A 16,069-nucleotide genomic window follows, 5' to 3' on the forward strand; every position below is an offset into this window, starting at 1 on the left:
CCAGTGGCTCAACAGATAAAGGATCCACTTGCAATGCAGGAGACGAAGATTCAGTCCCTGAGGTGGGAAGGTCCCCTGGAGGAGGAAATGGCAACCCACCCCAGTATTCTTGCTGGAGAATCCCATGGACAGAGGAGCCTGGCGGCTACAGTCCACGGGGTCGCAGAGAGTGGACACGACTGAGCGCGCATGCATAGTTTCATGGCTGTGTTTGTTTTGAGCGTACAGCAACCTCATTCCGATTCTTTTCCCATATAGGTTATTACAGAAACCTGAATTCCCCATGCTGTACAGTTGGTCCTTGTTGATTATCTACTTTATGTATAGTAGTGTGGCCAGTCGCCCAGTCCAACTCTTTGTGACCCCATGGACTGCAGCACGCCCGGCTTCCTTTCACTATCTCCCTGAGTTTGCTCAAATTCATGTCCATTGAGTCGATGATGCCATCCAAGCATCTCATCCTCTGTCGCCCCCTTCTCTTACCCTCTTTCCCAGCATCAGGGTTTTTTCCAGTGAGTCAGCTCTTTGCATCAGGTGGACAAAGGATTGGAACTTCAGTTTTAGCATCAGTCCTTCCAATGAATATTCAGGGTTGATTTCCTTTAGGATTGACTGGTCTGATCTCCTTGCTGTCTAAGGGAGTCTCGGGAGTCTTCTCCACACCACAGTTCAGAAGCATCATTTCTATGGCGCTTGGTCTTCCTTATGGTCCAACTCTCACATCCATACATGACTGCTGGGAAAACCATAGCTTTGACTGTATGGACCTTTGTCGTCAAAGTGCTGTCTCTGCTTTTTAATATGCTGTCTGGGTTTGTCATAGCTTTCCTTCCAAGGAGCAAGTGTCTTAACTTAGTGGCTGCAGTCACTGTCTGCATTGATTTGGGGGCCCCAGAAAATAACATCTGTCAGTGTTTCCAATTTTTCCCCATCTATTTGCCATGAAGTGTTGGGACTGGATGCCATGATCTTAGTTTTTTGAATGTTTAAATATTGAGTTTTCACTCTCCTCTTTCACCTTCCTCAAGAGGCTCTTTAGTTCCTCTTCACTTTCTGTCTTTAGAGTGGTGTCATCTGCATATCTGAGGTTGCTGATATTTCTCCCAGCAGTCTTGATTCCAGCTTATGCTTCATCCAGCCTGGCGTTTCGCATGATGAACTCTGTATACAAGTTAAATAAGCAGGGTGACAGCATGCATCCTTAGTACTGAATCCTCTCTAAATAGTTTAAAAGTCTTCGTATTACACCTCCCCTGGTCAAATGACCCTGAGGTTTCTGTCCCCTGGAGTCTGACAGATGCGAAACGGCGCCGGGAGAGGTACCAGAACAGAGCCCACAGTGACGATGGGAATCGGGAGCTGGTGTGGGGAGCCCTGGACTTGAGTGCTTCCCGTGGGAAAAGGGTGCTGGAGGTCCAGGCACGCAGTGGCTGTCACCTCTAATGACTGGATGAAATGCCATTGAATGGGCACCTTTGGAGCCCCAGAAGGGCTTCCCCTTGAGGCTGAATACAGTAATGATGATGACTCATTATAGGAAAATGCAGCATTTACTGCAGGTGCCAAGCAAGGATCCAGGTAGCCAGTGCCTAAAAGGCCTGAGCTCCCACAAGGCTTTGAGGAAAAGGTTTATAAAGACAGCGTGAGGGAGGGGGGTCGTGGCGTGTGCAGTCTGCTTGTGGACATTCTTCTGATTGGTCGGGGGTGAGGTCATCAGGATTTAGCATTATCAGCCTTCTGGTTCCAGCCAGTCCGAGGTCTATGTGCTTGTGGGCAGCAGGCAGTTAAATTCTGCCCCTTGGTGGGGATTTCAGGATCTGCAGAAAGGCTCAGAGAGCGCGGCTCAGAACATCCTCTATTGCCATGCGCTCAGCCGTGTCTGACTCTGCGACCCCGTGGACTGCAGCCGCCAGGCTCCTCTGTCCATGGGATTCTCCAGGCAAGAATAGTGGAGTGGGTTGCCATTCCCTCCTCCAGGGGATCTTCCTGATCCAGGAATCAAACCAGTGTCTCCTGCATCTCCTGCACTGCAGGCGAAGCCCTTCTATTGCCTTTGAAGAGGAACTAAAGGTCCTTGACTTTGTTTAATGGCTAAACTATTATTATTTTGTCTTGCTTGACTGTCTTCCTTCCTTGCTTCAATTTCTCACTTTCTGATTAAATGTATTCTTTGACTAAGGTTTTCTACAGACAGAAGGCAGGCGGAGGACATGGGGGGAGAGTCCTGTTCTAGAAAAACCCCAGAGGGTCCCTTTTGTGGTTGTTCAGTCACTCGGTCCTGTCTGACTCTCTGTGACACCCCCCCACCCGCCATGGACCGCATGGACCCCATAGGGTCCTTCTCGGTCACAGCAGTATTCCTTTAGAGCCTGTAGGCTTACCTGGTGTCACAGCTGTAACCAGTGAAAGGTTTTAAAGGAGAAATACCTTGGCATCAGCTTTGGGTCTGAAAGCCGTCCTTTACCCCATGGTCTTCCCTCTCTCTTTGCTTTTTAAAACCCATCTTGCCTGTCTGGAAATCAAGCTAAGCTCATTGTCTTTAACACCCACAAGGAGCTAACGTAGGCTAACTAGAATGTATGGTGAGCATTTATTCCCTGAAACATTCTTCCATCCACAGAAGAAGTGTTTGTGACCAAAGGCTGCTTTATCTCACAAGCCAGATTCATACACTTAAGTGGACTTTGCGTCCAAGTCAGGGAAGTCCTTACTCATCCGCGTTTGGGGGCCATCCTTCATTTTAGGGCGTACATCTTAGTAAATGGCACCCCAAAGGATCCTTTTCTTGTAACCTAGAGTCCAGACCCAAATCTGGACTAGATGTCTTGAAAACCCACTGCGGTCAGCGCCCAGAAGGGGAGTGCTGGGCACTTACTACAGTCTGGCCAGTGAGAATATTGGGTCTTCAGGAGAAAAAGGAAAAACAAAAACTATGAATTACATTACATTACAGGGGGAAATGCTTCCCCGGTGGCTCAGTGGTAAATCTATGGTGCCAGTGCGGGAGACACTGGTTTGATCCCTGGGTGGGGAAGGTTCCCCTGGAAAAGGAAATGGCAACCCACTCCAATGTTCTTACCTGGAGAATTTCATGGACAGAGGAGCCTGTTGGGCTTCAGTCCACGGGGTTGCAAAGAGTTGGACATGACTGAGCCTGCACACACACGGAAAAATATAAAATGAGGTCCTTAGGTGAGTTTCATTTGGTTATTTCTCCTACAAATTACAACTGGGGGGAAAATGAATTCATGTGAATGCCAAGTTCTGTGAAGTAATTAAGAGAAGCAATTTTTCCTTGAAAGAGAACAGACACATCAATTAGCAGTAGTTTTTGACTTAGTGCCCACTCTCCATGGTCGGCATTTACAACAGAGAGGATTTTGTTCACTTCATTCTCAGGACCGTGTGTGAATCTACAGGCCAGGCCCTTCTCGGAGGCAGGCGGGGTAGAAATACGGAAGGGATGCAGAGAACACAACTGATCACCTCTACCTGGGAGTCACAGTGTAGCATGCTGCTGCTGCTGCTGCTGCTGCTGCTGCTAAGTAGCTTCAGTCGTGTCCGACTCTGTGCGACCCCATAGACGGCAGCCCACCAGGCTCGAGCTTTAATGGTGAGCCAAGTTTATTCTTTATCAGCTCCTGCTGAATGAGCATTGAAAGCTTTTTGAAATGCAGGGACTGACTTGGGGCCTGAGCTGCCTCTACCTCCCCAGCTCAGTGGGTGAACCATTAAGATGAATTTCCACACCCCACCTACCCCCATCATGCTCCATTATCCGGTTTGCAGTCTCACAGTCTCTGACTTGAAGGATCACAAAAAAAATGTTGCTGATGTCAAAGAAATGTTAGCGCTGATGCCAGAAGCCTTTGCTAGAGCCCCCAGGGTTTTCTGGCCAGAGGCTGGCTGCAGTGCTTCCTGACAATGACCCTGCCGGCCCTCGTGGTGGGCTAGGATTCCACTCCTGCAGGTGTTGGGGTGACGGACTGTGCTTCCCTAAGTAGGTTTCCTGGGAGTTATTTGTTCAAGTTGCAAGAGGAATAGTCTGCGGTAAATCCCTTTTGCAAGAACCGGCATTGCATCTTCTTCTAGGGCATTTCCCACGCATTAAGATGGCCACCTGGCCATCTTCAGATAAGATTTCAGGCTCTGCTGGCTTTTGTGCAAACAGGTAAGGCCCCAGTGAGTTAATAAAGTTATTCAGCTCTTACGTTACAGTAGTTGCTTTGCAAGTTCTGGTGGTTTCAACAGAGCGTTTGTGTTATTTTAACATGCTTTTCATAGCATAATAGTGGGGGAATACATGCCTGGTTGGATCTTAGGCTATTTGGACTTTTGAAACATAAGGAAAAATCAAAGGTGTGTGTTTTTGTCATTGTTAATGCTGTTACTGTTTCAACTCTCCTGAGATTTTGAAAGACTGTTATCACTGTGACCAAGTTTAAACTGAAGAGCCTCTATTTTTCCATTTTCTTATTGCTGTTCTTTAGTGGCTAAGTTGTGTCCAACTCTTTTGCGACCTCATGGACTATAGCCCACCAGGCTCCTCTGTCCATGGGATTTCCCAGGCAAGAATACTGGAATGCCTTGCAGGTGGATTCTTTACCTACTGAGCCACCTGCGAAGTCTAGACTTTTTTTTTAACCCCCTCTCCCGGGATTGCTAGACCCTGAAATTTACAGTGTGTGGAGTGGGAGGAGCATTAAACATTAGCCACTAAATTTGCATAGGAATCCATGTTTGTGTTGATTTTATCGTTTGATAGTGTTGAAACTGAGATTCTGAAATAGGTCGTGACTTGCCTGGTGGAGGAGGAAGGGGAGGATGAGGGCTGGTGAAGACGCATCACCAGGCAGAAGGACTTAGACGAGTCAATCCAAAATGCTCAGGCTGACGATCATGCGTAGGAAGGAGGGAGCAGAACGCCTAAGAACTGGGCACCTGAACGCCAAGGGCTGTGCTTGGCCCTCAGTGCAACTTGGACTCAGGGTGTGTCCCTCCCACATTGCTGGCAGAGGCGGAGAGGGAGAGTAAGGCATGATGGGGCTTCCAACCTCCACCAGAATGATTTCATCCGATTTCGGATCAGCCAGTAACAGGAGTGAAAGAGGACAAAGCCAGAGATTAAGTCGCACCAGTGTGTGCGTGAGTGCTTGGCTGTGTCCGACTCTTTTGCAACTCCATGGGCTGCAGCCCCACAGCCTCCTCTGTGGCTGGCCTTCCTCTTTGGAGGAAAAGACCAATGTTGGGGAAGCTAGGCTCCTCCTGCCTTGTCCTGCCAACCGGGGGCAGAGTCCTCTGCTTCCAGCCGGTGGAAGAGGAGGCAGCAGAGGATGACCACTCATGCTTCAATTCCGGCCTCTTAAAACCGGGGGGACGAATACAGATCCCAGACCACAGCCGGGGCTCGGGGTGTGTTGGCCCTGAGACTGCCCGGCCCTGACATCACTTTTGGCCCTACTCAGTTCTGTGTGCCCAGAGCCACACGTCCTCCTGTCTGAGTCTGCCAGGCCGCTCTAACAAAGAACCACAGACTGAGGAGCTTAGATGATCAATCGGCTCACACTTGCGGGCACTAAGAGTCCAAGGTCACAGTGTGGGCAGGATTGGTTCCTCATGAGGGCTGAGACGCCGATCCAGGCCTTGCTGTCAGCTTCTGGGGTTGGCTGGCCCTCTTAGCCTTCCTTTACTTGTAGAAGCATGATCTTGAGCTCCGTTTTCATCTCCACACACAACATCCCCCTGGGTGCATGTCTGTGTCCACATTTCTCCTGCTTACAAGGGCACCGGTTGTGTTGGAGTAGGGATCCACCCCAGCCCACTGTGACCTCTTCCTCAGTTAGCTCCTTACACAGCTGCAGCGGAATGTATAGGAAACCCTCTTTTCAGGGAAGGTCACGTTGTCAGGTCCTGGGGTTAGGATTTCGAGTACTGAATCTTGTGGGGTGGGGGGGACACAATTCAGCCAACAACACCTCGTCACCTTTGTGGCTTTCAACAAGCCAGTGACTTCCATGTTCCCGTGATAAAGGGGACAGATGCACATCTGAAAGGGAAGGAAGTACCAGGGACAACATAATCTGTGAGACAAAGTACCCTCTGAAGGACACCTCTCTTCGTGCAGACTTTTGACGTCAGGACAGTGTGGCGTCAGCCAGCTTCTCTCTCAGCAGGAGATGGCACTGGAGATACCTGTGCACGACTCACCTGTGAGCCCATCACTAGGACGCTGAGGGCAGGAACTAGACTCTCTTTCCCATGACTGCCTATTGCCCTTGCAGCCTTGGGACAGGAGACAAGGCCACCTCTTTCTCTCCTGTTCTGTGTTAGTAAATTTCTCCACAACCTTCCCATTGTGTGGCTTTCGTGCCGAGGAGGGAGGGAATAGTTTCCTACTCAGACGATGTGCAGAGGTCCGGAGCCAAGCATCCTGATGTGCTAAGACCAACTCCATGGCCGCTCTGGGTTGTTTGGTGACACGCTGCGTACAGGAACCAGTCATGAGACGATCGTATGTCCATGGTGAGTGCTTTAAATACGAACCGTGGAAATTCTATGTGTAGAGCAAACCGTTTACAAATGACATCCTAATTCTCAAAGGCTGGTAGTCAAGTAGAAGATGGAATACTTGAGTGTGTGTCCAGTTTTTAATTTCTATATTATTACAAGAAAAACAATGATCACTTACTGTAATAGATGCCATCATATGGATTTAGCTAATCCTCATGAGAATCCTGTGAGGCCAGTGACATGATATTCATTTTTACAGATGGGGAAACTGAATTTAGACACTGTCAAAAGTAGGAGTACTCCAGAACATTTCCCACCGTACATGCTATTAGAGTATGTAGAAATTACGCCTTAATTTTTTTCTAATTTTTATTTTGGAAACTGAATTTCTCACTTGGTTAATTCAGGGAGGATCTGGCTGAATTACTGGATAACTTGATTGATTAGACTCCATCTTTTTTGGGGGGTCCCCAATGTTCACTAGCTCAAAGTTAAAAGCCAGCAGCGTCCGTTTTTTGTTGTTTGCTCGTCTCACCTGCCGAGGTGGTTCACAGGCCGTCGTTACCAAGTGCCTCCTTGAGAAGCTGAGCGCTGACGCTGGTGAATATTGACCGCCATGAAGAACCCAAGCGACAAGGCTTCACAAGTTAAAGACAAAAATGGATGATATTGCAGAAGTCGCTGCAAGGACAGGCATTTTGCAACCAAGGATGTTTCTGAACTCTTCCCCCCCCCCCCCCCCCCGATGGTATGTCACTGATAAGGGTAGAGTAGGATAGTCAGTTTAGAAATCTCACTGGAGGCTTAAAGACAGAGAATTTTAAGGGCGTTCGGGAGACTGTTACACGCTAATAACCACTCAAGAAAAGAACCCAGTAACCTAACAAAAATCTACATTCTACTTTGGAGGAAGATCCAGTGCATCCAAGTGCCAGGCACACTCAGGCCACACACCCTGAGAGTTAAAACACAAGACAAAAGATACGGGATCTGAATCCTGTTCCATGAAGAGTGAGAGTTAACGTTCCTTTAAGAGTAGCATTTTTGCATTCAGCTGAGACAGAAATACAGGTGAAAGGGGAAAGAAACTAGATGAAGGGGGGCATTCTGCTGAGACCTGAGATGAACTGCCACATTTTAGACTATGTTACCACACTTTTGCTAATATATATATATGATTTATTTATAAAATAAATAAACAGCTTCAGTAGCTGTGGCTCAGCAGTTGTGCCTTAGTGGTCCCTAGGCATGTGTGTGTGGGGGGTCTTCCCTGAGCCAGCAATCTAGTAACCCACGTCCTCTGCGTTGGCAGGAAGAGAACCGCGAGACCACCAGGGAAGCCAGGACAGTCCCGGTTAGACCATGTAGACTCTAAGGAGGAACTAATGATGCTAAGCCTTGATGGCTGCCCAAGAATGAGGAGGAAGGTTGTCCTCCCTCGCCACTTTTTCTTAGGTGATGAAGATGTAGCCCTCCTGTCTCTTGGGGCTGTGCTCCCTTGTGTCTCTCACACGTGTCCTTTGCTAACAGACTCACTCTTTGCCTATCACTTTGCCTCTCGTTGACTTCTTTCTGTGACCAGACTTCTTTCTGTGAACCCGAGCTTCAGTAAGTTCTGACACCAGTTGTGTGGTTTCATGACATGTGGTTTAAATGACAGTGAGTTCCAGTCCCTCCCGAAAAGGAGTATGGCTTCATCATGAAGTGTTTACCCAAACAAGTCCATCTTTTACTGGGCCTGGCACAGCACGTTCAGATGAAAGCACTTCTCCTTATTCTTTGAGTTCTGATGGAGGCAGAAAGCATTTCCAATATAAGGAAGGCCTTTAGGGCATTGCTGGGTGTGTGTGGGGCGCCCCTCCCCCGTTCTGTCCCTCGCCACCTTCAGGCTGGGGTTTTCCAGGGACATAGTAACTACAGGGTCTCGTCCAGGCTTCTTTCTGGTGCAACACCCCTTTCCTTTTCCTCCATCTCCCAAATGTGTGACATACACGTAAGCTATGAAGCGAAACCAAAGGAATCTTCGTGAACAGACCATTGACTTAAAACAAGAACTGTAACCCGTATGCGCACGCCCTTCAGAGAGATAACCAATATCGTGAATTTCCCCCACCTCCGCTTTTAAAACGGTTTTAAACTTATTTCTATTTAAAACATTGTTTCATGTTTATTTTTTGGCTGTGCTGAGCCTCTGTTGTTTCTTGAAAACCTTCTCTAGCTGGGGAGAGCAGGCTACTCTTGCCTGCGTGCCGGGCTTTCTCAGTGCGGCGGCTTCCCTCGTGGCGGAGCACTGGGTGCCAGGCGCAGGGGCTTCAGGAGCTGTGGCTCAGGAGCTGTGCCTCAGTGGCCCCTAGGCTTGTGTGTGTGTGTGGGGGGGGATCTTCCCCGAGCCAGCGATCTATTAACCCACGTCCTCTGCGTTGGCAGGAAGAGAACCGAGAGACCACCAGGGAGGCCCCCGTCCCCAACTCTGCAGCCTCACTAGGTCGCTGCAGCCCCAGCTTATGACCGCCTTTGGCAAAGGCCGCGGGTGTTTGACTGCGGTGCCCCGCCCCCCGCCGCCGCCGCCGTCCAATCCGCGAGCCGCCCGGGGCCGAAGCCGGAGGCCGCGCAGGCGCATTGGCGGCCGAGGCGGGGGTGGGGGCGGCGCGGGCGGATGGCGTCATCGGCGGCGCGAGATTGAGGCGGCAGGGAGGCGGCAGCAGCAGCAGCAGCAAGAGCGACTTCGCGGGCAGCATGAGCGGCTGTGGGCTCTTCTTGTGCTCGGTGGCGGCGCGCTTCTGCCGCGCCCCAGCGGCCTTCACCGTGATCCGGCGCCCGCTGCTCACCAGTCCGCCGAGCCGAGCTTTCGCCAAGGAGCTCTTCCTGGGCAAGATCCGGAAGGTGAGGCGGCGCCGGGGTCTCCCTGCCTTCTGCGGTTTTCGCGGAGGGGCGCGTGGACCCCGCTCCAGAGCTCCCACAGGCCGTCAGAAACGCACCTGAGGGCGGGCGTGCCGGCCCCCCGGCTCTGAGGAGCCGCGTGCTCCTGCTTCGGGAGACCCTGGCTGAGGTGGGCGCTCAGTGACCCTCCGCTCAGCGTCCCGGCCCCGAAGTGCCCGCCCGGCGGGAGTGGTAGCCACTTGGTTGCTGAGCACTCACCAGCCTCTTCCAGTCAGAAGACCTGGACTCGACCTCGGCTCTGTGACTTTGAGCCCCAGGTCTTTCAGCCTTAAAGCGGAGCACGCGGTGTGCTCTGCCTTGCACACCGAGACAGAGTGTGTGTGTGTGTGTGTGTGTGTGTGTGTGTGTGTGTGTTGGGAAGCCCCAGTGAGATTGTATTGTGTGTGTGTGTGTGTGTGTGTGTGTGTGTGTGTGTGTGTGTGTTGGGAAGCCCCAGTGAGATTGTATGTGCGTGCAAATGCTTTATTCATCTGCCGCACGTGGGGCAGATGTAAGAGACCGCAGATTGAGGAGTCAGTGCCAGGTCTTTCAGCCTTAAAGCGGAGCACGCGGTGTGCTCTGCCTTGCACACCGAGACAGAGTGTGTGTGTGTGTGTGTGTGTGTGTGTGTGTTGGGAAGCCCCAGTGAGATTGTATGTGCGTGCCAGGTCTTTCAGCCTTAAAGCGGAGCACGCGGTGTGCTCTGCCTTGCACACCGAGACAGAGTGTGTGTGTGTGTGTGTGTGTGTGTGTGTTGGGAAGCCCCAGTGAGATTGTATGTGCGTGCCAGGTCTTTCAGCCTTAAAGCGGAGCACGCGGTGTGCTCTGCCTTGCACACCGAGACAGAGTGTGTGTGTGTGTGTGTGTGTGTGTGTGTGTTGGGAAGCCCCAGTGAGATTGTATGTGCGTGCAAATGCTTTATTCATCTGCCGCACGTGGGGCAGATGTAAGAGACCGCAGATTGAGGAGTCAGTGCTGGCTGCAACACTGCGCTGTGAGCTTGGGCTGACCAGTCCTGTGAAGTAGCTCCCTGCTCTCACAGGAAATAGTAAAAGCAGTCTTTGTCCCCTCCTACAGGTAGCCAGAAAACCAAAGAGAAATGTCTGAGCTTGGCTGCGATGTTGGCTGATTCCGTACTACTTTAGGAGTTATTCCTTGGTTTCTCTAGAGCGTTCTTTAAGGTTGTCAGGCATTACAGGCGCCGACACCCAGACTGGAATGGTTTGCCCTGCTAAAAAGTGCGAAGCTAGGCTGTTAAAAGTTAGGGAAGCCGTTTCCCCCGAACCTGGGGCTGTGTGGCGCTGTCCTGGGAACTCGTGTGTCCCAGCAGCGCAGGGAAGAAAGAACACGCGTGTTTTATGCTCCCTTTCTCCAAACCTTTAGCACCATCTCCCCCTTTGCTGTCACCTGCTGGCCTTGCTTCTTGTTTATGGAGAAAATGCACCCATTTAGGTAAGAAGTTCCGCCTCCACACTTACCTCCTTCCCACAGGTGGCTACATTCTCTGCATCACAATGGCAGAACCCTCCGCTCTTAGCAAAGGCCAGCTAGACCCCCAGGCCTTCTTAGCTGCTCAAGGGCATCGATCCCTCTTGGCTCTTTGACATCTAAACATTGGCCAGCGTTTCTGAGCAACTCGGCTGGAGTGGGAATTGTGCAGGCTCAGTCTGTGTGTAGTCTTCTCATCTCTAACCATTCGTCTGATGATCTAATTTAGTGCCATGCCATCCGTATCCTGAAGGTGCACATTTATTTCTCCAGGTGCAACTTCTCCCCTGAGCTCCAGTCTCTCTGTATATCTACCTTTCCAGTCAAAAGCTGCACTTGGGTGTTACTAGGCATCGCCTGTCTAGCCCATCCAAATCTGAGTTCCTGGTCTCTCCACCCGATCCTGCTTTTGCCTCTGGTCATCTTATTGGAGATGGTGGTGACTCTACCGTTCCACTTGTTCAGGTTGTAACTGAAAGTGAGGTCCGGCTGCTCACCTCTCAGAAGTCAGTAAAGAGCCCAGATGGATGGGAAGGAAAGTTTGCTGTATTTTGGATGCTGACAGCCAGGGTTGGAGGTGCGGGGCCCTGTCCAAAAGCTGACTCTTCCCCTGCCCCAGCTGCAGGCAAGAGCTTTTATAGCCTGAGGGAGGGGATTACGTACAGGAACAGCACGGGCCGCTCTGACAGTCATCTTGAAATTGGTCATGGTGAACTGACCAGCATCTTCTTGATTGTTTTAAGTACAGTTAGTCTTCAGTTCCAGGGTCAGTTCCCATTTCCATGAGGCCAGTTCTCGAAATTATAGCAGCTTATGTCATGGCTATAGTCTAGTCATCATGAAGTTAACTTCTTCCCCCAGGTGGAGGCTTCAATATCTATAAGACAGCCCACAGGATATGGCTCAGAATATTATCTGTAGCCGTTGAGAAGGAACTAAAGGTCTTTGAATATGCTTAGTGACTACTTTATTATTATTTGGTCTCCTTTGTATTCCCTTCTTTCTGCATTTTCTCACTTCTCTGACTAAACTTATTCTTTGGCTTCAGCATTTCCACAGACAAAGGCAGCTGAGGATATGGTAGGGCAAGAGCAGAGGGTCCTGCTCCATTTCAGGGTCAGATCCCTGGGGGTGCCTCTTGTTCTCATAATCCACTCAGAATCTAATCTGACAGCTTCTCTACTTGCAGGTTCCATTTAGAATCTGACAGCTTTTCAGCACTTGGGCTGGTACTGCCCTGATTCGGGCCGACACGATCTCTGTCAGCATTGTTGGGGTTTGAGCAGCAACATGGCAGCAGAGCTGCTTGGAATCTCAAACTGGAAGGAGACCTTCATGATCACGCCGTTGTCCCCCTGCCCTCAGAGTGTTCTGAGAATGCCGCGGGTGTCCTGCGGGAACCCGTGGGAGGGATCTGGGTGACTCTTCTCCCCATTCACAGCCGCGGCCAGGAGCAGCTTGGCTTTCATCTGCGTTACATATGTGCTTTCTACACATGTGGAATAATTGGAAAAACCAGTTGCACTGGTTTCAAAAACTTGAAAATTGCAAATGGAATTGAACCCAGCACCCAGGAAGCAGCCCATTCAGACTCTGAATATTCCCGTCAGAGATTCGTTCTCACATACTCTGAGACCTGTCTCCTGGCGGGTTCTCTTTTGTTTGGAGTTTAGGCCCAACTGGGCCCACTCTGTTCTCTTTTCTCACTTGGCTGCTGACTGATTCCAGAGTCTTCTTCCTCTAATGCAACCGTTGTAGCCAGCCCAGGTGAGCCCATGAGGCTGTGCAGGCCAGTGCAGTGGGCACAGCTTCTGTATTCAGCTAAAGAGCCAGCTTTGTTCTTAGTGGCTGCTGAGTGACGACAGCTCAGCCTGATTTCCTTCCAGACCCCCTGAGGGGTCAAAGGTGGCCTGGAGGCAGGGATTCCTTGTAAGTCAGCTCTCAGTTTTGGCGTGGAATCCACCCTTCACTTGTACAGGGGGCCCAAGAGGAGAAAACAGACTTGACAGCCTGTGGGCTGGAGGGAGGAGACAGGACTCCTCTCAAGAATTTTCTCCAGCCACCTGTTGAGAGGTGCTGTGAGGAGAGGCCGGGCTCCTGGGTGCAGCTTTGGGGCTGGGACGTCATTTTTCAGCAGGCGCTGGTCAAATCCAGAAAGTCAGGTCGTGCTGGCAGCTGAAGGGGAGGGCGGCGCCCAAAAGCCAGAGGGGCTGAGATCTCAGTGGGATAATTTCAGGCGACACAGAACGAAGGCCTCAGGAATCCAGGCTTGGGTGGAAGCCCTGGCCGCTCCCCGGTCAGTCACTGCATGTTTAGGACACACCATCTCGATTGAGCCCCACAGCTGCCTTCTGAGGCGTCACCTGTAACGGGAGAAGCTGATGCCGAGCTCCAAAGCGTCAGTCAGGGCTGCGTTCAGGCTGATGTGGCTCCTCAGCGGGGCCTCTGGTGGCCCTGCCCACTGGCACGCTCAGCCCAGGCAGCAGGGTCAGGGGTCATCGGACGGGAGGGGCAGGTCTTGGAGCAAGCAGCTGCGTGGCAGCCCGCCAAGAAGTCAGACCTTGCGACCACGGTACGTTTTTGTCAGCGGCAGCATTTTGAAGCTCAGGAAGTAACTAAGGTGACATCTCGTCCATGACCTCCCATGGTCCTCACAGAGGCCACCCGCGTTTTCTGGGTGAGAAAATGGCCCTGGGGACGGGTGGAGGGGTCCAACCAAGAACGCCCAGTTAGTAAGCTGCACAGCAGGGGCCACGCGGGGCTGGAACGTTAGCCCAGGTTCCCTGTTCCATAGGACAGTCCTCGTCACTTCTTAGTAAGGAAAGCTGATCAGAATCGGGGGTAATCTGGGTCAGGGAGGAGGCTGGGCCGAGGTGGTGGAGTCTGACACAGGTCTTGTGTCCTGAGCTCCTGCTGAAGTTTGCTGTCCGGTCCCCTCGGCACGGAAAGCTCGGCCCGCCAATGGGGACGCTGGCGTGTCCTTTCCCTTCCCTGCTGACTGACATGACCGCTGTGGAAGGTCACCCACAGTTACATTTTTACTGTGTGTTCCTCGTTTTCAGAAAGAAGCTTTCCCGTTTCCAGAGGTTAGCCGAGATGAACTTAATGAGATTAATCAGTTTCTGGGACCTGTAGAAAAATTCTTCACCGAAGAAGGTACGTAGGGTTCTTTGTATCTGTACAGCTCTCCATTTTCAGGGTGGTGCTTCGGTGTCTGTGTTTTTAACAAATGTTTGTTTGTGTCCTTCTGGCTGCCTGGCTCTTTGTTGCCTCATGCAGGCCTTCCTGCAGTTGCGGAGCCCGGGACTCCTCCCTGATTGCAGCCTGCAGGCTTCTCACTGCCGCGGCTTCTCTGCATTGTGGAGCAAGGCTCAGTAGCTGTGCTAGTCCCAGGCCAGATCGAACTGGTGTCCCCTGCATCGCAGGGCAGATTCTTACCCACCAGAACACCAGGGAAGCCCTGGGAATGCTTTGATACTTAGTAGGTCGCACAGAGTCGGACACGACTGAAGCGGCTCAGCAGCAGCAGTAGAAGCAGTGTGCGTTACTCAGAAAAACGCTGCTCTTGGCGTGTTTTGCTTAAAAGATCGTCCCAACTGCTCTTTAATCATAAGCTGTCTAGTTCATTGCTTCTGAATGTGTCTGTGGTGAAGGACCACTTTAGCATTTCCACACTGTTGCAGACTGACTGTAAAATACAATAAAAATGAGCAATTAGAAAAATGAAATAAAAAGCAAAGCAAAACGTGTGACATCCCAGCCCGTCAGTCACACGCTGGGCTGTGGCAGTGTCAGATTGCTGTCGGTGTTTCTGAAGGCTTCCTCGCGATTCCTGTGACTTAGCTTGTTAGGCAGCAGGGAGGATCGGGGGGCCAGACCTCAGATTGGAGGCACCCGTGTGGACCGCAGGGCTCTCGGCCCTCGGCGGGGGCAGCGTCCTCTGCCTACGGGAGCCCCCAAGTGCTTGAGTGAGGACAGATTGACAGCAACATAATATACTTTTAAAGATCCTTTTCCCTCATAACTCGTTACAAAATACTGAGTATAGTCCCCAGGCTGTGTGGCAGGTCGTTGGTTATTTCGTATATAGTGTGTATATGTTAGTCTCAACCTCCTCATTTCTCTCTCCTCCCTGCTCTGGTAACCATAGGATTGTTTCCTGTGTCTGTGAGTCGGCCTGCTCTGTCAGTGAGGTCTCTCTCTCTCTGTTTTTTAATTGAAATATACTTGATTTCAGTATTGTGCCGGTCTCTGCTATACAGCGAAGTGACTCAGCTGTACACATACATTCTTTTTAAATATTTTTTCCATTATGATTTACCACGGGATATTGACCGTCTCCCTGTGTTATGCGTGAGGACCTTGTGGTTTATCCGTCCTGCATTTCCAGCTTTCGTCCACTAACCCAGCCTCCCCTCCCTGCCTCCCCCGCTCCCCCTCGAAGCCATGCCTCTGTCTCTGTGTCCGATTCTGTTTCCCTTTCGTAGGTAGGTTCCTGTGTGTCCTGTTCCGATTCCACGTGTAAGTGATAGCATGGTGTTTGTCTTCCACTCTCTGGCTGACTTAGTATGATAACCTAGTTGCATTCATGTTGTAAATGGCATCGTTTCACTTTTTGTGGCTGAGTAGTATTCCATAGTGTGTGCGGGGGCCACACCTTCTTTATCCACTCATCTGTGGATGGACATTTAGGTTGTTCCCCCGTCTCAGCGGTTGTGAACAGTGCTGCTATGGAGATAGTGGTGCGTGTATCTTTTTGAATTATAGTTTTGTTGAGGTATATCCCCAAGTGTGGGATTGCTAGGTCCTATGGGAATTCTATCTTTAGTTTTCTGAGGAACCTCCATACCATTTCCCCTAGCAGCTGCACCAATTTACATTCCCACCAGCAGTGTAGGAGAGTTCCCTTTTCTGCACACCTTCTCCAGGATTTATTATTAGTAGACTATTCAATGAGGCCATTCTGCCCGGTGGGCTTCCCTGATGGCTCAGTGGGTAAAGAGTCTGCCTTCAACGCAAGAGACACAGGTTCAATCCCTGGGTAGGAAAGATCCCCTGGAGAAGGAAATGGCAACCCGGTCCAGTGTTCTTGCTTGGAAAACCCCACGGACAGAGGAGCCTGGTGAGCTGCAGTCCAAAGAGTTGCAAAGAC

At 50.9% G+C, this 16,069-nt stretch overlaps 1 protein-coding gene across 5 annotated transcripts in view; it reads left to right on the plus strand.

The window, feature by feature from the left end:
- Nucleotides 1-9,170: 9,170 nt before the first annotated feature.
- ACAD9 (acyl-CoA dehydrogenase family member 9) overlaps nt 9,171-16,069 on the plus strand; it is a 47,467-nt gene continuing 40,568 nt past the window's right edge. For 4 of the 5 annotated variants that reach the window (XR_011563098.1, XM_070777007.1, XM_019984903.2 and 1 more), the window contains exons 1-2: nt 9,171-9,393; nt 13,980-14,073. Coding sequence is in view for 4 of the 5 variants with exons in the window: in XM_070777007.1 (XP_070633108.1) it covers nt 9,247-9,393; nt 13,980-14,073 (241 nt within the window). In the remaining variant the exon portion in view is untranslated. Of the gene's footprint in view, nt 9,394-10,283; nt 13,595-13,979; nt 14,074-16,069 lie in introns of those variants that run through there. The other variant, XM_070777009.1, reaches the window with a different exon arrangement.

The sequence above is a fragment of the Bos indicus genome, chromosome 22 (assembly GCF_029378745.1).
Source record: "Bos indicus isolate NIAB-ARS_2022 breed Sahiwal x Tharparkar chromosome 22, NIAB-ARS_B.indTharparkar_mat_pri_1.0, whole genome shotgun sequence".
NCBI classification, from domain to species: domain Eukaryota; kingdom Metazoa; phylum Chordata; class Mammalia; order Artiodactyla; family Bovidae; genus Bos; species Bos indicus.